This window comes from Amblyomma mixtum, chromosome 7 (genome assembly GCF_055824585.1).
Source record: "Amblyomma mixtum isolate Tamu chromosome 7, ASM5582458v1, whole genome shotgun sequence".
NCBI lineage: Eukaryota > Metazoa > Arthropoda > Arachnida > Ixodida > Ixodidae > Amblyomma > Amblyomma mixtum.
The window spans coordinates 7,779,047-7,800,007 of NC_143018.1; the positions used below are offsets into that span (position 1 = coordinate 7,779,047).

General features: G+C 51.5%; 1 protein-coding gene across 2 annotated transcripts in view; it reads right to left on the reverse strand.

Moving 5' to 3' along the window:
• Positions 1 to 2,364: 2,364 nt before the first annotated feature.
• Positions 2,365 to 20,961, reverse strand: part of LOC149334881 (uncharacterized) — a 175,079-nt gene continuing 156,482 nt past the window's right edge. For both annotated transcript variants that reach the window (XM_089551519.1, XM_089551518.1), the window contains 2 exons: positions 14,253 to 14,562; positions 2,365 to 8,192 (listed from right to left, as the gene is read on the reverse strand). In XM_089551519.1, coding sequence (XP_089407645.1) covers positions 8,094 to 8,192; positions 14,253 to 14,562 — 409 coding nt within the window. In that variant the 3' untranslated portion in view covers positions 2,365 to 8,093. The remainder of the gene's footprint in view (positions 8,193 to 14,252; positions 14,563 to 20,961) is intronic.

Here is a 20,961-nt window from a genome sequence, read left to right on the forward strand (position 1 = left end):
ACGTACCTGAATTAAAGTTTTCTCCTACGGTTTGTGTTTGCGTGTTGCGCAGCAGAGCGCAAACGTTCGGACCCCTCCCTCGCTGCACAGCAATGAGGTTTGCCGAGTTTGCATGTCGTAGAGGCAAGAAATACACGTTTCGTTGTTTGGCACGCCCACATAACACGCGTGCGTATCTCCCGGAACACTGTAGGACAAACGGTTGCATCAAAATTTGATACGAAAGTCTGGGAAGGCACACAGTTAAAGGGAAGGGGCGTATGTCGTCGGTTCGAATTCCCTGTCGCAAGCTAGCCTACAACTTGACTAGCACATGTAAGCTATACAAAACGAGAAATGTTACGACACCACCTGGAACGACTGACTCAACGCAGCCGCACACAAGTATATATTTTATTGCAATCGTATAACTCCCTCGTCAGGCTTACCTTGTGACCTAGGTAGCGGCGTAAAGCTGTGCCAGCTAACAAACATCACAGCTGGTGAGGTGGCAGTTGTGACGCTCTTCGACCAAGTCGGCGTTGCGCCATTAAAATGATCGCCAGTAGGTAGTAGTGGCACTGTTCTAGAGAAATGGCACATACCCACTGGTGTTGAGTCCCGAAGACATTCAACGCCTGCTAGCAAACAAAATGACCGTAGAAACAATGCCAGTTTTTCTCGTGCCCTTTCCACTGGCAACCCTCCCCACTAGTACACGCACAACCATTTTTGGTAGATCCCACGCGCCCAATGAGGTGTGCACACAGGCCGTTGAGCAGATAGCTTTAGCACAGCATATATTGTCTACTGATACCGCAGCCGCTAATACGCATGCGCAATGACCCTCGAAAGGCGAAGTCAAATGGTAACGACAGAATGGCGCGTACCGCTTAACGTGCGCCGAAACTGCCCATGCGCAGAAGGTCTCAACACACCAGGTGTGCCCGCAGCTGACCGGCGCGCTCAGGGCGACCTGCGCATGCGCAGGAGCGGCGCGCGCTATGTTAAATGTACGTGCACCGTTTCAAACATAGCAGGCAACGCAGCGGGGGGCTGCGGAAATAGTGCGCCCGACGCACCAAAACAACCCAGTTCAGGGCCTCACCTTCCGTGCCCCCGACATTACATTCGCGGAGGAAGTTGCTATCGCACTTGCAGCTGCGGATCCAGCGTCCCGAGTCATTATCACCGACTCAAGAGAAGCTTGCCGCAATTTTGAACAGGGCCAAATTCCAGATCGTGCTTTCCAAATTTTACACAGATGTGAGTACCGGGATTTCCCAACCCGGCGCACCATCATCTGGGCCCCAGTACATGCGGGGATAGAGGGAAATAAGGTAGCGGACACTACCGCCCGGCATCGCCTCTTTCGCCGCCTGATCCGGCTACTGATTTTAATCCGGCTATTACTTTTCGGGAGATCTCTCTCCTGTATCAAAACGCTCACGGCCGATACCCACCCCCCTGTAAAGACCTCAAGAAGGCAGAGGAGCGTTGGCTACTTCGCCTCTACACCAACACGGTACTGTGCCCGGCAGTGCTCAAACATTTCAATTCGGCTTTTTCGGGCGAGTGTCCACACTGTGGGGAAGTGTTTGCGGACACGTATCACATGGTGTGGGCATGCCCTGCCAATCCTGCTTTCCCATCCCCCCCCCCCCCCCCCCCCACCCGTGAGGACTGGGAGGCTGCCCTGCTCGGCTGCTCAACTCTCCCGGACCAACGAGCCCTGGTGACAAGAGCCCGGGCCGCCGCGGAGGCCACAGGGGTCCCGGACTAGGGATCCCTCCTAGTGATTGTGAGGGCCGGGCCCTTCAGGCACGGTCCAAGCAATACCTCTGTATATAGTATAAATAAATGTTTTACACCACCACCACCGACGCACCGTATTACTCCGCCACGTATCATTCGTTCCTCTCGAAGCCTTGGCGAGAGTTTGGACCAAAACAATGCGGCATAAAACGCTAGCATTGAAAATCACGGTCGAAGCTGTGAGGCGCGCTTAGTGTTCCGTCTCTCAGCGTATAATTTTTTCCTCAGTGAGCACTACTTTTTAAAGCCGATGGAGTCAAGAGTGCTTCGCCCTATACCAGCCGCCTATGATACCGCCACATGTCATTCTTACATCTCGTAGTCTCGATGAGTCTCAGGACGAAAAGAGGCGAGACGAAGTGCAGTAGGTTGCCAGTCAGGTATGAAATATTTACCGAAACGAAATGTGTCTGCGTTCACTTAGCTTGTATGGCGAGCTACTTTTCCAGCGCAGAGCTAGCCTGCGCGAACAGGTGCGCTAGCTTTGGCAGCGTTGCCTGCTATATACCTGAAACGGAGTGTAATATTGTCACGCTGCAGCCAAATAAGAAAGCACACGAGCAAGCGTCGTCATTTGCAGGTGCACATTTTTATTCAGACCAGCCTACATGCGGGTCGTCTCAAGTTTTTTGTACAATCACCGGCCCATCGTCGACCCGCAACAGTGCGCACTTCCTCTCACGCCGGCATGCCCTGCGTGCTGCTGTCGTGATGTGTGCCAATAACCAGGGTGTCGTATCGCGGACACAGAACACCATTCGCGATGATGATTACACAGACCATTTCACTCGCAGTTCTTCAACCGTACCAGTGGCGAAACTCCGGCCCAGCTTTCGAGCAATTCCAGTTTCTGTGGAGGCTAGCAGATGGAATGGCAACGGTCATTACTCCTCGCCGAAAACAACTCATGTTGAGCACCCCAGGTGGCGCGAGAATCTGCAACTCCAAAATTTTGGATCGGTCAAGATGCCGAGTTACGGTACGAGTGGTGTAGCTTGAAGCACCACTTCTGCCAATACATGCTCAATCATTCATGGGGAGTTTCGCAAGTGGTATGACTAAAGTAGTCCTAGGTTTCACTCTTCTTTCTCTGCTACCTTCTGCACCGTCTCGCGCGCTGTTGTGCGTATGCGCCCAGATTTGTACGCCAGGCAGAAACTGGCAAGCGAGGTGGGACGCAGGCGCGCAATACTCTGAGACAAGAGAGAGATAAAATGAAAGCGCTCAAACACATTGATAACATGGCGCGATCTGAAGGGCTGGAATACCGTTTCTAGTAATGCCGTAAAGCTTCGTTACAACAAACCTGAGGAAAACGACGACTCCTGTTTCAAATTTAGCGTTTTCGTTCCAAGTTGCGAAGTCGCGGAACATTTAAGCTAAACCGATATTCACGTCGTCACAATCCACATTTCGTCGCATCCAGTTTTTGCAATAACGAGGCCTTACTACAGTACTTCACATTTCGAAAGCATCGGGTATCCAGCCCCTGCCAAAATAATGAAATAAATCGCCGGCAGGTCAGAGAAGTCTCACCGGTCTAAGTGGTAAATATACTTAAAATAAGTTACAAAATTAACTACAGCTCTGTGAACGCAGTAATCTAATAAATTCATGCGCGTGGAACACTGCTAGTCACGGCTTTCCTGTAGAGCAGGAGAAAAAAAAAATGCGCTTTACGCGCGAAGTGCCTCTTTCAATTCGGTGATAGTGGCAGATAGTGGAGACTAGTCCCGAGCTTGGATTTTCATTTTAAGCACGAATGAGAACAAAATTTCAACTCCCACACGCTGGTATTTCGCCTGATGCCTCGTTCTCCAATGCTGCTGGAAAGCCGCGCCAAGCGTTCAACAAATTTTATTAGAACTTACAGCATCTCTGAAAGAAAAAAAAACACAAAAAGAAAGAGCTACGTCAAGCGGGCACGACTCTTGCACATGAAACAATGTTTTCCGCAAAACGATTCGGGCGGCCTCATTCCAATAGTGCTCACACAAGCCACCACTGACGAAGTCTCGATTCATGGAGTGGGCCTCCACACAGTCTAAAAATGACAACTTACGACGTACAAAATCTAGGGGCATCGTTTTTTTTTTTTCCCCGCATATCCTGACAGTCACACTCGTTCATACAAGACTCCCACCAACCCTGCACAACGTGACAAAACGTTCCCAACACTCCCCCTCGGTCGTGAGTGGCCTGTACATAGCCAATCACACACCAGAAGACGACGACCAACACGGTGTGCCTCCAGCGGTCGGTGCAGTACAACGCCACAGCGAACACCAAAGAACACGGCACAGGGTCCATCAGGCCGCTACGAAAGCGAAGGTGGACAGAAGGCTGACCGAATGGCCCGACGCAGTCCAGAACGCGGCTGCCGCAAACCACTCGTCAGCTGCGGCGGAGGCAGTGAGGACGCCAGGCAAAGCGCATCGACACACACGCGCGCACCAAGCGGAGTCCCGGAATTCCTAGGCGGATCACCATTCGGCGTCACCGCGAGCTCAACGCAAAGGGAATGAACCGCCTCTGTTCCGCATCTGTTTCCCAACTGCGGTCCAAGCGCTACTTGCGGGATGCTTCAGGTATGAGCACTAGGTCGACATAATGTAACTCTTTTTTTTTCCCGATTGCATCCATTTTTTTTCCGCCCCTCGCCATCGGTTGAAGCGACGCCACGCCCCCCGGGGGTTCGCACTACCCTATTGGCTTAAGCCTAGGACGTGGCGTCGTTCCAGCCAACCGCGAAGAGCGGGAAAATAAAAAAAAAACAATGAAATCGGGAAAGAATCGTTACATTATACCGACCCTGGATAAGGATGCACCTCTCCTGGGTCCAGGGTCAGCGAACGTAATGACCAGAACGACGACAATTCCAGCGAACAGCGTCCCCTAAAAGAACTCTTTTGGAAACTTCCGAGAGAAGCATGGACTCCGCGGCACTCGCGAGAACTAATGGCGCTGTGATCGACTTGCGCTCCCCGTGAGCGTGCCGTCTGGCGGATGCAAAGCCCAACTTCGCGGTAGGTTATTAGCTGGGCCTGACGGCGAAATCTGACAGTTGGTGCGACCTGCTAGGCGCACCACTCGCATCTGAGGCCGGATAATGTTCACATTCCTTTCAGTACAGACCACGCCTTAGGCCTAACACAAAGGCCTCGCCTTTAAGGCGCCCGGTGCAGAATGTACTTTGCCACCGTTTATTCGCTTGGCATAATAGCGTCGAGCTGCGCAAAGGATTTCCAAGCTTGGCAGCCCAATAAAACTTAACCGGGAGGAAACATTATGAAAAAACGTCGCGCAAGGAACACTGAAACAGTGTGCTCTCGAAAACAGCGATCTCACGTATTTATAAATTCGAGATGGACAACCTCGCCGCGCGTCAGAAGCGCGCCCATGTGCGATGTCCAACGACAGGCCGCCTCGACGAAAGAAACACTTTCAAAAGAAATGAGTGCGACTAAAAACAGCCAACAGAAAAGAGGAAAACAATAAAAGTGCGGGGAGGGGGGGGGGGGGGGGGGGCAGAAGCCTAGAACATATACACATTGCAAAATAAAAGGAACCTAAAGAAGGAACGGGAAAAGGAGTGGGAAAGCTTCTGTACACTCTGCCGCCGTGTCTAATACAATACAAGGTGGCTACAGCGCCCGCAGTGCCGATTTTAGCTCCGGTCGATGGGCGCCGCCATCTTAAAAGCGCTAGGGTTGCCAACACACATTCTAATATTCTGCTGCCCTTGACTGCGCTGATTTAACGCATTCGTGCGTGCCGACACCGTCCACCAAGCGCAGCAGTGACCCCACACGGACCGGACCCAAAACGGCTTGCGAGTGCCAGCGCATACTCACGCGGGTCCCTAAGGTCGGAGAAGTGAGGAGGGAGGGAAGGTCGGGGATAAAAGGTGCTCGACATAATGTGTGCTGCTTATATTTACACCTACGGCAATAACACGCAAAGCAGGACAAAATATATTAACTGTGTATGTGTTTTTTTCAATGTGTTCTCGTGGTATACACGCGCAGAGGCCGCGCGGTCCTTCTGTCAGGGAGAATCAAGTTGGCAGTAAAGTCGCTAGGCACTGGAAAGTAGCGCATATTTGACACCGTCAGGCATTGCACACACGTATGCATATACACATACCTATATATATATATATATATTATGTGTTACCGACAGCGATTTTTCGAGGTCGTGCGCGTGCAACACGTGGGACACTGGGCAGGGATTCGAACTTATAAGTATTCGCCACCTCGGCGGCGCCATTATGCTGTGAAGGTGCGTTTTTTTTTCTTAAAGCCCATCGACGTCTGCTCAGCGACCATCAAAAGCTGCCGTTGTACCTCCGCCATGGTGGGTTGGGTTAAAGGGTCGCTGACTTGAAAAGAATGATGTATGCATCTGTCCTAGGGGAACATTTCGACTTGGCCTGCAGTAAAGGCGGCAACACTTCGCAGAAAAGTTGCACACGTCAGCAGCCCAGGACAGATCACGCGAGTTTTTCTTCACAGTGGATCGAGCTTATATTCTGCAACAGAAAACAGGCAGTCGGCCGGGGTTAATACTTTATAGTCAACCAACCTGCAAAACATGACACGCTCACGCTCCCAGCCTCCCTTCCTCTTTTGCTTACAGGGCACGGAGAACACTCCGCGACGTTTCGGGTATGCGACGCGCCGCGCTCCCTCGACTTTCCAGTGTCCAGCGACTTTAGTTGGCAACCCACGGCTGTCTCCCCTACTTCTCTAAAGGTATTACATATACGTACACACCGCGCACTTTGCCAAAAAAGTTTCGCGCCAAATTAACATCACCGGGGGGCTCGCCCGCGGTTTTCACTCTTCATGGACAAGAAGAAAAACAAAAAAAAAAAAAGAAAGAGGCGGACTTCGGGAGAACTGCATATCACACGGCAGTCACAATATGGCCTGGCCCGCGTCCTCCGTGGACAAAAAAAAAATAATAATAACGAAGTGTGTACACCCGCCCACTAAAAACTGCAGCTGCCCCACATGCGGACAGCAGTTCCGCGGCTGGTCCCCGGGCGTCCGCTCGAAGTCAGCCGAGCCCAAAAACAGGCCTCGAAGCGACGACGAAGGCCGTCCCGCTCGCCGAGATGGCGGCCACCGGTTGCGCTGTGTCTTTGCAGGCGCATCGCGTTTGTTCCTTTCCGTCCAGGGGGCGAGGGGACAACGGCGCAGGAATAGGGAGTGAGACGCGCGCGGGCGTTTGCAAGCTGCCAAACACATGTACACGGACTTGTGTGCCCCACGCGGTCCCCTCACGGCGCTTCGTCACTGGCAAGCTACGGACGCAAACTGCCCCGCGACAGACATGTACCATCCTTAAAGTGAGCTCAATCTACGTCGTCAGTGCCAAAACAGACACGCGTCATTAATTGTACACGGCGTCGATTTCATACGTCACTTCCACGAGACATCGCGTGTCTCGGGGCGTCTTTGCTATCAAATTCATTCGCAGGCAGTGCAACGCATCCGGGCTACTGCTCAATATACAAGCACGAAAAAGGCCAGCTCGGACTTCCACCCACGACAGGTGGCGCGCCTGCTTCTGCCGTACGTGTGGTCGATTTCAATCCATATTATGTATTCAACACCCCCTCCTGGTATGCCAACACATTCTGCAAACAAATTCGTCACCGGTGCGTGCATACGCCAATACTGTACATCGAGACCATAAGCTCAGACTCGCGTCCAGTGTGGGGACAAAGTCTGCATGCGTGATTCTAAAAGAAAAAACAAGAAAATAGCTGCAACTTTTTCGTATCGTCTGCTGACGTTCCTCGGCGGCACGTCTGCGTCCGTACACCGCGAGTGAGACCAAGCCGTAGTACGTTTCGTTAAATGATAAAACCGGCACCGGGTTCTCAACCGGGCGAGATGATGATCACGCGGTCGCTCTGCGAGATCCAAAGGGCAACATCACTCGGGAAGGATAAAAAAGAAAGAGAGAGAGAGAGAAAGAGAAAGCCGGGGTACGGGGAGAAGAGCTCCCCCGAAGGAGGAGTGGTCAAAGGCACGCTCGGGTCGCAAAACACGACGCATTCACTTTGACGGCGACGACTCCCGCTTGGTCTCGGCCCTAGTCCATCGGCTGCTCAACAGCTTCAGCTACGGGATGTGAATAAATTAAAAAAAAACAACGAGAAGAGAGACGAAGCTCGAAGAAGCCAACGACAGAGAGAGGGGAGAGAGAGAGAGACACCCATGTAGAGGCACAGAGAAGCAGTCGGCGCCCGCCGGCACATTAGCAGTGTCCACAACCCACGGCGGCGCCTACTGGATGACGCAGCACTTGCACTTTGGCTTCTTCTTGATCATCACCTGCTCCACGGTGGAGGAGTCGGAAGGCGGCACCACGATGCCATGCTGCACCTGCACACGGAAAGAAGAGCCTCACTGCAATGCTCACCCCGAATGTCCACATCGATGCCACACCACTGCCGCCATAAGCCTCTCTGCGTCCACTGCATGAGTCTCCAGTTAAACCGGTCCCGTGCCACTGCAGCCGCTTTGTCTCAACAACTTTCGTAGCGCAAGCTACACTACGCGGATTGGAAGGAGCTTCGCGTGCCCTCTGCGCCGACCATACTGCGCATGCGCGGCAGCCGCATGACGTCATGAGAGGCGCATCTGCGCCGCCTTCGCCGCCGGCGCGCGCGCTCCTCTCCGACGCTCCGCCGGTCGGCGCATTCCAGAGGCGTGACGTCACAGTCTCGGTAGACGCGGCGGAGCCGCGTGCGCCCGCCGCTGTGTTTACGACTGCTGCGCGCTACTGCGCATGCGCGAGGAGGGCGCACCGTGCGTATATAATGCGCGGGACATGCGGTTGATGTAGTGTGCTCTACATGGAGGTTAAAGAGAGTCGGGCCGCTGCCAGTCGGCGGAGAAGACTGCAAAACCTCAATTCCTCAGACCCCGAGGTTGTCGCTTGGCAGTTGGCCGCTTACGCTACGTATATCCTGGCATATATAGCAGAGCTAAGCCACTGCCAATTTTTTTTATCTTCTTCGCTTTCTGCCGCCCCCTGCTACGTATCCCTCCCCTTGGAATCCACTCCCTTACATTAGGAACTATCGGTTATTATCTTCCCTACATGCTCCGCCTGTGATCATCCTAAACCGGTCCAGGCGAAATTTCAGCGCGACGCTTAACTTGGCGCATTCGACAGGATCAGCAAGCGCAAAACAAGCCAGCCGTCCATGACGCGTATACATCGACTATGACAGCGATGTACAGGCGGCTCCAACATGAAAGGAAACAGACTACACGCATTTACAAAAATGATTATTTCATGAATATATGAGAGAAGGGGCCATTTTCCTTTGCTCACTAGTTTTGCTCCGGACAAAATAGTGCCCCTGAGACACTTCAAACTTCTCTGTGGAGGTAACCACAAAGTTTGTTCTTTTATACAAATTGACTGTTCCCTGTCACACTGGAACTAGCTGTACACTTGTCGGAGTGCTTGCATAGGACGCATCATCTTCATCACTAGCCTAACTATATGCAGGACTAAGGATTCTCTCATATATCTCAAATTAACCCTGTCCCGTGCCAGCTGCGGCCACCCAGTTCCCGCGAACCTCCTAACCTAATCTCACCCGCCCGCCTAACTTTCTGCCGCCCCCTGCTGCGCTTGCCTTCTCCTGGAATCCAGTCTGTTACCCTTAACGACCATCGATTATCTTACCTTCGCATTACACGCCTTGCCGACATAAGCAGATAGCACACAGGGCACATAAGTAGGGTTAATAATCGCGGTCGCAACCGACACGGTAGTTGCAAGCCTACTCTGAAGCACTCCTGTAATGTGGCTATAGGACAGACTTTTTGAATTCAGAGACAGCGGACCGTGAGTGAACCAGCTGCGCGGTACAGCGCTGCTTACTGCCGCAAAAGCCGTTTGCGCTGTCTTTTTCGTCCGGTGTTTAAACGCGTTTCTATTTGCGCAGAACATTCCGGCACACCCCCACCGGCACCTGATCGGCTGTGCGCTGCAGGGCGAAGCCAAAAATATGCCGCATCTGCTCCGACCCTTGTCACGGCTGGCATACTTCACAGAGAGATACGAGGCAGCGCTTATCAGCAGAAACAATGCCTGAGTGCAGGCGAAACCATAGACAAGCCGGCATGCGCCGAGGTAGACGGTAAGCAGCAGCAGCACCGGCGGAGGTAACAGCTCTGCCTCACATTACAGGCAGCGATCTGCAGTCGCCCGGGCAGCCACTATCCGGGACTCCGGAGCAGCACGAGCTGTACGTGTTTTTCCCGGACCGACTCATCAACGGCGATAACATCTTGCTCGCGCACGAACAGGTTGGGAAAGCAGCTTAAGTGGGCCCCGAGAGCTTGCACGTTTTTCGCGCTGCCTTTTTCCTCCAGTCAGCAAAAACCTGATGCAGCTGGCTGAAGTTACTAATAAAAGCCACGTGCTCCAACACTGTAAAAACAACCACTCGCTGTGCACAGCATCTAGTGAAGGACTTCACTGAAATTGTCACTCTCTCCAGAGGAATCCTAGATAACTAGTACCGCTGCGAGTCCATAAACGTGATGGTCCGTCAGACGCATCAGCAGGTTAGTCGAGACAGTGTGATTAAAAGGGCTTAACTTAGGCCAGAGCCGCTGTTGACTCACGTAGAACGTTACCGTAGGCGCTTGCAGCGCTAGACACTGGGCGCACTAATTATTATGAGGCACAGCAACAAACTATCGACAATTAACGCAAGGAAATCTATAGCCATAAAACTCCCACGAAAAAAAAAACTTTCACGCACTTTTCTCTTGCGAATCAAGAGCACACCAGATGATTACCATGGCTATGACATCGTATGCCCACGGCACAACGCGATACGCTCTGTTTACAGCCTACAAAACACATGGCTACTCATGCGCAATGGAAACAAAAAAAAAACAAAAAAAAGATTGGATATATAAATGCCGTATCTCGCTTTAAAGGTGCACTGAAGATGAATCTTAACTCGTCTTTTAGCCGCGGGAACTCTATCTACACGTTCCGAGCATTCTTTGAAACTGCGATTTATTGCCCTGTGTGGCCGATTTCCCTAATTTAAATCGGATTAACGTCCGGTTCCCACCTTTTTTTTTTAATTCCCCGAATACGGTGGGGGCAGTCAATTAACGCAGAGTTCTTTCAGGCAGTCGCACGGCGACTTTGCTTTCGCTATTATTGTTTTTTTTTTAGGTTCCCGTGAATAAGTAGGTCAAGTCAGAGACTACATAGCTACAAATTAGGTCCACGGAAACAAAAATACGCGTGGACTCTTTGCTTTTGCCGATCACTAAGTATCACTCCGCCGGTGGAAGAGCAGCAAGCCGCCACGGGACTGGTTGAAAGGTTGGTCGACTCCTCGAACCGTCTGCGGGGAGTTAAAAAAACGCGGGAGCCGGACATTTAGTTGGATTTAACTTAGGGGGATCGGCCGCATAGTTTCCAAGAACGCTTGGAACGTGTAGATCGAGTTCCCGCGGTAAAAATACGAGTTCAGATTCCACTTCAGTGCACCTTTAAGCTATGAACGCGTGGCCACCGCGCTAGGACTGCAGAAATGCATTTTACAACGCAAGTTGTGTAATGCACGTTGACCGCAGACTCGCGACGTTCGGTGTCCAGTGCACAGGATGAGCGCCGATGCAGAAGGGGTCCTGTGACCCGACAAGCACAGATGCACAGCAGGGGTAGACTTAGGGTGCCTCGATGCCAGCGTCGCCGTTCAGGGTGGTGCCATCCTTTGACCGCTCCAACGCCGCCTCTCTCTCCATGCGGCGCCATGTTGAATCACAGCGGTCGGTCGGGCTGGCTTGGTGCAAGCAGCTGAGCTTCCGTTTTTCGAATCCCAGTGGCTGCGGACGATCGGTGGTGGCTTTATTTGTTTGACAGTGCTCTACCGCATGACTGAGGAGCTTGCAAAGTCCACCGAGGCAGCATGACGGGTTTTTGTGTGCCAGTGTGCGCCGGGTCAACGCGTAAAGGCCTACGCTGTTTTCGCTTCCCCCGAGACTCCGAGCGAAGGAAAAAATGGGAAGCTCAAGTAAAGCGGGATCAGCTCTAGAGTACAAATGTTGCACCTCACTGTGCTTTTTTACCACTCTGTCTCGTTCTGCTATTTCTGGTTTGCATCTTTTTTTTCATACTTTGTTTTCGTGTTTGCGGCGAAGGATGCACCACGCTGTGCACAACATTTTTCCCCTAAATCGTCTTGACTTATTTCGTGGTTTGAACCTTTTTTCATACTTTGCTTTTATGTTTTCCTTTAAGGTTACAGCCCACGGTACATGCCCCACTTTTCTGTCCGAATGTCTTGCTTGCTTATATTGTAGTTCGTGTTTTTTTTCATGACCTGCAATTACAGTTGGCATTAAATGAATAATTTGCATTATCTTTTGTTTTGTTCTGTGTACCCTCTGTAAGTGGGTAGGCTGAAAAGCTATGTTACATATTTGTCTTCCTCAGTAATAAAGATCAACTTTTAGGTAGGAGTTATTTTTCGAACAGCCTAACCCATCAGCACACAATTTTAGACAGAATAGGAAATACACGGATAGCCAACGTTAAAAACCGCGTTGTTTTTTTTAAAACAAAACTCTCTATGGTCGATTTTTTTCGAAAAGCGTGACTTTTCAATGTCGATTAATTCGATTTCGAATTTAAAATTTTCAGAATTACTGCAGTTTTTTAATGACTAAAATCCAATCTTTTTTTAGCAGGTTTACATGCATGATTTATTAATGAATACCGATTGGCTTGAATAAAAAATATGAAAAAATATATGTAGAAATGTGTTTCACAAACTGAGGAATCGCGGGAGAGCAACCGGTGCGTATGTCCAGGGCGCAAGCGAAGTGTGTATGCGTGCGCACGCAAGAACATTCGGTGGTTGTGCGCCCCTCATAAAAATGAAACGAGTGAGAAACTTCCAATAATCCTTTATGCTATCGCCAACGAGGGGCGATTTGTTTTCTTTGGCCTCGAAAAAGAAAACGCACGAGCAGTGGCAACGTCGGTGTACGGCGGCATCGTTTGTATATACCAGCGCCCGCCCCATAAGCAGATGTAATTGCGCCCTCGTGAGCAATGAACGGGCGAGCAACTCACAGTTACCCTTTGAAAGATTAGAAAGCAAATAGACGCCAGTTTTTGCGAGCAGAAGAAGCGGAAATAGCCGGCGCGACGATAGCGAAACCAGCCGCAGCGTTCGAGCGGCTGTCGACACGCGGGCGTTAACAGAACGTGGGAATTAAAATCCAAAATATCGTGAAAAAAAAAAGAGGCAGCAATTTCTTCTATCCGCATGGAGCAGCAGCACCTGCCCGGCAACAGATCTTTAAAATATTAGCGCGTTTTTCAAACCAACAGACGGAATAGTAAATGTTCAACCTCGACCACCTGGGGCTGTGAAATTAAGTCATGCAATTACGTCTTCGACCCTCAGATGTTAAAATGGCTATTATGAGTGAAAAGATACGCAGTGAAATGCTGATGAAAAAGACTGTTCCAGTCAAAAGCACTCTCACGCCCGCCGAAAGTAAGGGTGGCGCCGTTACACACGCTAGCACAGCTGATCCCGTGTGATTCAATATGGCGGCGCCTGCGATGTTGTCTCCACCCTGTACGGCGGCGCTGGCATCGAGGCACCCTAGGTAGACTGACACTGAAGCCCCCTCTCGTGCGATCCCCTGCGTCGTCACGCAGTCGCTCCTCACTCTCCCGGACAATGTGGGCGGCCAGAAGAGAGTGGCAGCTAGTGCTGAAGGTTGGTTGGTTGGTTAATGGGGTTTAACGTCCCAAAGCTACTAGGGCTATGAGGGACGCCGTAGTGAAGGTCTCCGGAAATTTCGACCACCTGGGGTTCTTTAACGTGCACTGACATCGCACAGTACACAGCTAGTGCTGAAGCTCGCAGCATCTTTGAATGTTGCGCTATCTTTTTCTACGTCTCTCTATCGAGCCCTAGATGTGCACGCGCACTGCATGGACCTGATGTGTCGCAGAGCGCAGTAAATTGAAAAAAAAAAAGAAAAATGAAAATTGGTTTTCGCGGAAAGGAAACAGCGCAGTGATTGTTTCACATATCTCGGTGGACGCCGGAACCGCGCCGTAAGGGAAGGGAGGAAGGTGGGAGCGAAAGAAGAAAGAGGTGCCGTAGTGGAGGCCTCCGGAATAATTTCGACCACCTGGGGATCTTCAACGTGCACTGACATCGCACAGCACATGGGCGCCCGGCCACCGCGGTCGGGTTCGAACCCGAGTACTCCGGCTCTGTCCGCACAGATCTGATCTGTCTGTGATGACTTCTTGCAAAAAATGAAAAAAAAAAAGAAAAGACGTTCTTCCCCCCTTTCGGCCTTCCAACCAGCAAATGAGCCAGTCGACCAGCGCGCGGAGAGGCTGCACGGGGCAGAGGCACGCACCTCTACGAGTCCCTTCTTGACGCCAGGCGGCGCGGCGGACCCGTTGGTGCCGGGTTTGTCGGAGCCCACGGGCGCGGGCGCCTTGCTGGGCGACACCTTGGATTCGCCGTTAGCCTGCTGCTGCAGCTGCTGCTGCTGCTGGGGCGACGCGTGGGTGACGGAGCCGTCCAGCTGAGAGGTGAAGAAGCCGTCCGGCTCGCCCTTGACGGGCGTGATGGGCTTGCCTTCCTTGATCAGGCTCACGATGGTGTCCGCCTCGCGGCTCAGCTCACCGTCCGGCCGGAATGGGTTGTCCAGGCCACTCTCGGTGCTGCGAAAGCGAAAGAATACGCCGATGATGGGACGAAGACCGCCACGAAACGTGCACAGAGTCCGCCAAAAGCAAACAGTTCAAGGAATTTGCTTCCGAGCATCACGCTGGGGCCATTGCAGCATCATTAAACGTCCACATATCTTTCGGGGATGTGGGGACGAGAGTTCCGAAGACATCTAGTACGCTGGCGAAGCACAGTAATTCACAAAACACGGCCCAGAAGCAAATCGTCCGAGGACTTTTGTTGCGAAAGCAACACTACGCTAGTCGCTAGTCCGAAGACATCTGGCACGGTGGCGAAGCACAGTGATGCACACAACACGGCCCAGAAGCAAATCGTCCGAGGACTTTTGTTGCGAAAGCAACACTACGCTAGTCGCTAGTCCGAAGACATCTGGCACGGTGGCGAAGCACAGTGATGCACACAACACGGCCCAGAAGCAAATCGTCCGAGGACTTTTGTTGCGAAAGCAACACTACGCTAGTCCGAAGACATCTAGCACGGTGGCGAAGCACAGTGATGCACACAACACGGCCCAGAAGCAAATCGTCCGAGGACTTTTGTTGCGAAAGCAACACTACGCTAGTCGCTAGTCCGAAGACATCTGGCACGGTGGCGAAGTACAGTGATGCACACAACACGGCCCAGAAGCAAATCGTCCGAGGACTTTTGTTGCGAAAGCAACACTACGCTAGTCGCTAGTCCGAAGACATCTGGCACGGTGGCGAAGCACAGTGATGCACACAACACGGCCCAGAAGCAAATCGTCCGAGGACTTTTGTTGCGAAAGCAACACTACACTAGTCGCCGAGCCATTTCGCGGAGCTGAGGAAAGGCCATACAACGCATGCGCGAGGGCCAGTGACGTCACACGGCGCAGAGCTGGCGCGCCGCCGTCGCTGCGCGGGTGACTCAGAGGTGCCGCCGCCGCGCTCGCCAGTTGCGCATGCGCAGTAGCGGCGCATAGCTAGCGTGCCGGGGCCGCCGCCGCTGCCGCGCGCTCTCGATCGCCTCTCTCTCTCTCCTCGTTGCTTTCGCAATCCTCCAGGTTTAACCAGAGCTAAACCACTGCCAATTTTCATACTTTTGACAAAGGCCGTACGGCTCATGCATCGCGCTGCACATACTACTGACAGAGAGAGCTGAAGCGCGCCACGCTGTGGAGTCGGTCCTTCGGCGAGGACAGTCCTTCTGGAGCGCCTGTGCTCTGAACACGAATACGCCTATAGAAAAGGAGTGCGCTAACACCCCACTCCCTTTTTGCTCCTCTTTTGTTTATAGAGTGTACGACACCGGGATCCCCAAACCTGTCTCACCGCGAAATATTATCCCCAGCTGGTGCGAAGAACTATACCCTCCTCTTCTGGAGGAAAATCCCCGTTATCCAACAGGCCACGAACGTCAGTGCGACAGGAGCGTGGTGGCTGTTTGGCCCGCGGACCTTAGAAGATCATCGTGCAAGCAACATCAAAATGTAAGCGGAATGGGTCGCACCACTGTGCTAAAACAAGCGACCTCGAGGAAGAAACCGGCCATCGCAGACCGTTCACAGCACCGATACGCTTGTGCGCATGAACTATAATGCCTCAACTCAGGCTCCCACGGGGCCGAATCCCATATCGACGTCCCGTTTCGCTGTAGTTCTATTAGCGCGGTGTTGAGAGAAATGACGGCGGTCTCAGTCAGGCTCCATCATACGCTTCGACAACGGGACTGAGTACCCCGAGGCCCCGCGACAGGAAATCGTCGCATCTAATTTTCGCCACCGAAGCTGTCCGCTTCAATACGCCCCCGACTTTCCGCTCTCCTGACTCGAATCCTCGTACACAGCCCGAACGTTTAAAAGATGATCGCTTTTTACTCTGAGTCTAACTGGTCCAAATTCCGATTACGCACTGACTCTTTATTCTACTCTGCAGTGAAGCCTACAAGTTAGCTTAGAGTTTCGGTCACTATACGGTAAGGAAACCGCGGATGTTTCTAGGCGTTTACTTTTCGTCCAATCTCACCTGGAACGAGCACGTCGTGCACGTTTATACTAAAGCTTATTGCATGCTGAATTTTGTAAGAAGAAATTTGAAAATTGCACCATTAAAAGTTAAAGAGCTTCTATATTTCATCTACATTCGGCCAATATTGGAGTATGTTTTTGTTGTTTGGCACCCCCGAACGTTAAATTTAACCGACATGCTTGAACGTATTCAGAACTTTGCCGCTCGGCTTGTCTCTGGTAATTACGATTTTAACAGAAGTGTTACTAACATTAAACTAACGCTGGGATGGGAGCTGTTATGGAAACGCCGTACGAACTTTCGGTTAGAAATGTATAAAATCTTTCACCGAAAAATAATAATAGATCAAGATACTTGCTTGCACCGCATTTCAGGTCAAACAGACTTGACCACGGATGGAAGATTAAGGAAATTAAATGCAAAACTAACACTTATCAAAATGCATTTTTTTCCATCTACCATTCATGACTGGAATCGCCTGCCCCATTAAATTGTTGAGTGCCGTTCTGAATCTATGTTCCACGCGTTGCTATCGGATGTATGAGTGCGCAGTTGGCTTTTTTTTTTGTACTTTCTTGTCATGCCTTGTTGTTTCTTCATATTGAATCATTTTGTACTTGCGGTGTGATTCCTTGTATTGCTTTTTCTCCCTTTGTTTTCTTTTTTCTGGCCTATTCTTCTGTTATGTATTCTCAACCCCCCCCCCCCCTGCAATAATGCCTAGGGGCGCTGCAGGTATTTCAAATAAATAAATAAAAGAGCAGAGACATCTTGGCTGCATATGTTCTTATTTGCAATGATGCGTAAGCCATCATTATACATCAATCACCGCGTGGTATTTGCCTACAGACGTAAATAATTTATAATCGATTTCCTTCTTTCATGCTGTTTTGGTTTCCGTTCCAGCAGCACTTGACGTCAAAGATCAGTACAGGTCACGTGACGCATAAAAACTGCAACATGATCACCGCTTCTTCATCCGTCGTCATTCCGGCTCTTGAGGCAGGCTGGCTTTAGCAATGCAGAGAATTCAATCGACGAAGCAGCGATTTTATCGCAGTTCTTTTCATGCCTCGCGTAACATATACGGACCTTTGACGTCACATCCATCGTTCAGCTGTTCAAACCCAAACCAAAACAGCATGAGAAATTCAATTATGAACCATTTAGCGGTCGTAGGCGTATGCCACGAGGTGATCCAAGCTTACTAATGTCTTACGCATCATATCACATCGAAGAAAACACGCACCTAAAAATTAGGTATCTGCACTCCTTAAAGGGAAACTGCATAGGTTTTAGACATCAACGAGCTTAAGGGGGTCGAATGTGTGAAACTTACAGGTAAAGCATGCGAAGTCTTTTTGGGCTAGCACTTGAAATGGTGATGTAATCGCTGATTAAAATCCAGACGCCCTTCAAGCTTCTCCGCAGCGCACAACGCCAAGTGGGGGGGGGGGCATGATGACGTCATCGAAGGTATCGCTACATTTCCAACGCACAAACGCCTGCTTTGAAGGGAAAAAAAACAACGTCACCGAAGGCGAACCCTGCCGAGAGTTGTTTGGCAGCGTCTAAAGCGTCAGGGCACGGTTTGGCGGACGACAGCGCTAATTTGAAATCGTACCTTTCGTGACGTCACGCTAAGTTTCCTTGCACTCCTCCTCTGCATTGAGGAGAAGCGCAAAATTCAATCGTCGACTACGTCCCTATTTTAAAAGCTAGTGCAAAAAAACACTTGGAATGCTTTACCTACAGCCTATCTAGACTTTAATCCTTGAATATCGCGAAATTCTCAAAAAAGTGCTGCACCTGCCCTTTAAATACTTGAGCGGTCGCCTGTTTCCTTCCACAGCAATGCGTACAAAGGACGATCGAAACGTTGTTTGACGCATTTTACAGCGACAACTGTCAATATAACGCTTCTCGGGTCCGCGGCGCCCAACCGCGTCACGCTTGTTGGTCAGCATGCATGCAGCGACGTTACGAGCACTCTCTCAGGAAAGAAGACAAATAATGGCGAACAAACAGGATTACAGCCACCCTCACCAGCTGTCGCTGAATCTCGCGTTATGCAGTGGTAAGCACTCTGCGTTTTTTGTTTTTTTTTTTTTGTTGCTTTAATGTAACGACACGGTCACTACCAAGTCTGAGCAACGCGTTAGACTGCCGACATTCGGGTTAAACCTCTACGCCCATACTTTTCCATGCTTTCACAAGCATACATACTTACAAAGAACTTTTTTTTTTCGCTGTAGCCTCGCCTTTGGTCCTGCCTTTTCTTCTACCGTTAACATTTCGCTCATTAAGGATACAGGCCCCGCCGCGGTGGCTCAGTGGTTACGGTGCTCGGCTGCTGGCCCGAAAGACGCGGGTTCGATCCCGGCTGCGGGGGCCGAATTTCGATGAAGGCGAAATTCTAGAGGCCCGTGTGCTGCGCGATGTCAGCGCATGTTAAAGAACCCCCAGTGGTCGAAATTTCCGGAGCCCTTCACTACGGCGTCCCTCATAGCTTGAGTTGCTTCCGGACGTTAAACCCCAATAAACCAAACCAAACATTAGGATATAGAAGGCATTTCGAGGATGCAGCGCAGCTCAAAAACGGCAAGTTCCTTTCGAAATATAGGGCAGTGATAACCAGCTTGAAAGCGAATTTCAAGCTCTATTTTTGTTCCTAACGTTCTGTCGTGTCCGGTCGCTGTGTTGAATGCAGCGAAGACGCACACGGTACTTTTAGACTTCGTTTATTTAAAGCCGATGAGGGTGCGACCAGCGTCGACCGAGGTAGGAGCCGAACTGGCCGCCCGAAGAAAGGAGGGAGCTGAGAAGCGTCCACGGGAGGGAGTGGCTTCCCAGAACAGGAGGAGGGTGCGGGGGCGCACCGTGGGGGGGCATCGGGTGACAGCGTGCGACGAGGGGCAAGTGTCGTTAGGAGGAGGATTGAGTGGTCGTTAGGAGGAGGATGCGAACTGTCGTTAGGAGGGGAATGCGAGTGGTCGTTAGGAGGGGGCGCACACACACAAAAGCAATAAGTGGACACAACACTTCCTTCCCCCTTAGAAAGTTGCCTGGTATCGTGCAGGGGGTCGGCGCTCACGCGTGGAGGCGCGCTGGCTTTGTGCGCTCGGGGGAGAAACACTTGTAGGCTGGCTGTTGTTCGCTGTGTCTCCTAGGTCTGTCCTGGGCGAAGTCTCTTCTTCCGGGAAGAGGTGCCAGGCCATGTGGGAAAATGGTGCACGTGTTCTCTCCGCTGGCGGACAGCTCTCAGACGGCGTCGTAAATCTACGCAGCTGGTTGAGATGTCGGCGTGCTACTGTGCCATGTATGTTGACGAGCCAAGAGCGCAGGCCTATGCGTCTGACAATTGTAGCTTCCTCCCAGCGTGGCTTTTTCAGAAACTGTCGGGCGAGGACGCGCTGCCCCTCATTAAGCGTGCCGCAGCGCGGAATTGCTTTTTCTTCCCGGAACGTCTCTGCCTTTGGCTTGGGGAGGATGGCTGTGAGCTGGGTTCGCATTTCACGCTCGAACATCATTTTCGAGGGGGTCTCGCCTGTTGTGCTCTGAACCGTCGTGTGCTGCTTGAAGAGAAAGCGCGCAAGGCGGCGCTGCAGCGAGCCTGTCTGATCTCTTTCAAGGGCGCGTTTTAGCTCGGCTACGTAGCGCTCGGCTTGTCCGTTTGTCGCTGGGTGGTAGGGGGCCGATGTAACTGATGAGATCCCGTTGTCGCGATAAAACTTGAGGATCTCCGCAGACACAAACGGTGTTCCGTTGTCCGACACTACCTTGCGCGGCAGGCCGAACGTTGCAAATAGTGATCGGAGGTTGTCAATGACTGCTGCCGAAGTCGTCTGTCCCATTTGCCTTATCTCAAGCCACTTTGTGTAGGCATCTACGACCACAAGGAAAGTGCAGCCCTCAATTGGTCCTGCAAAATCAATGTGCAGTGTGTGCCATGGTGTGTCTGGCTTTTCCCATTCTGGGACAGGAGCTTTCGGCGGGGCGCTCCGGCTGCTCTGGCAAGGCTTGCATTCTCGCACCACTGTTTCGATGTCGTTGTCAATGCCAGGCCACCACATGTAGCTTCTGGCACACTTTTTCATTGCAACGATGCCCCGATGTCCGGCGTGGATGAGAGACATAGCTTGTGCGCGTAGTTCTCTCGGCATCACAACTCGGGACCCAAATATGATGCAGCCGCGATGGGTGCTCAACTCTGTAGCTCGCCTGCGGTAAGCGTCGAAGTTGTCCCCTTTGAGTTTATGCACGTTGCCTTGTTGAACAGCTGTGTAAACTAGCCGGAGAGCTGCGCACTTCTGCGTAGATGCTGCAACTGTGCCTGCTGTAAGCGGAGGTTCTGGCAGTGCTTCGAACATCAGAACGTCTCCT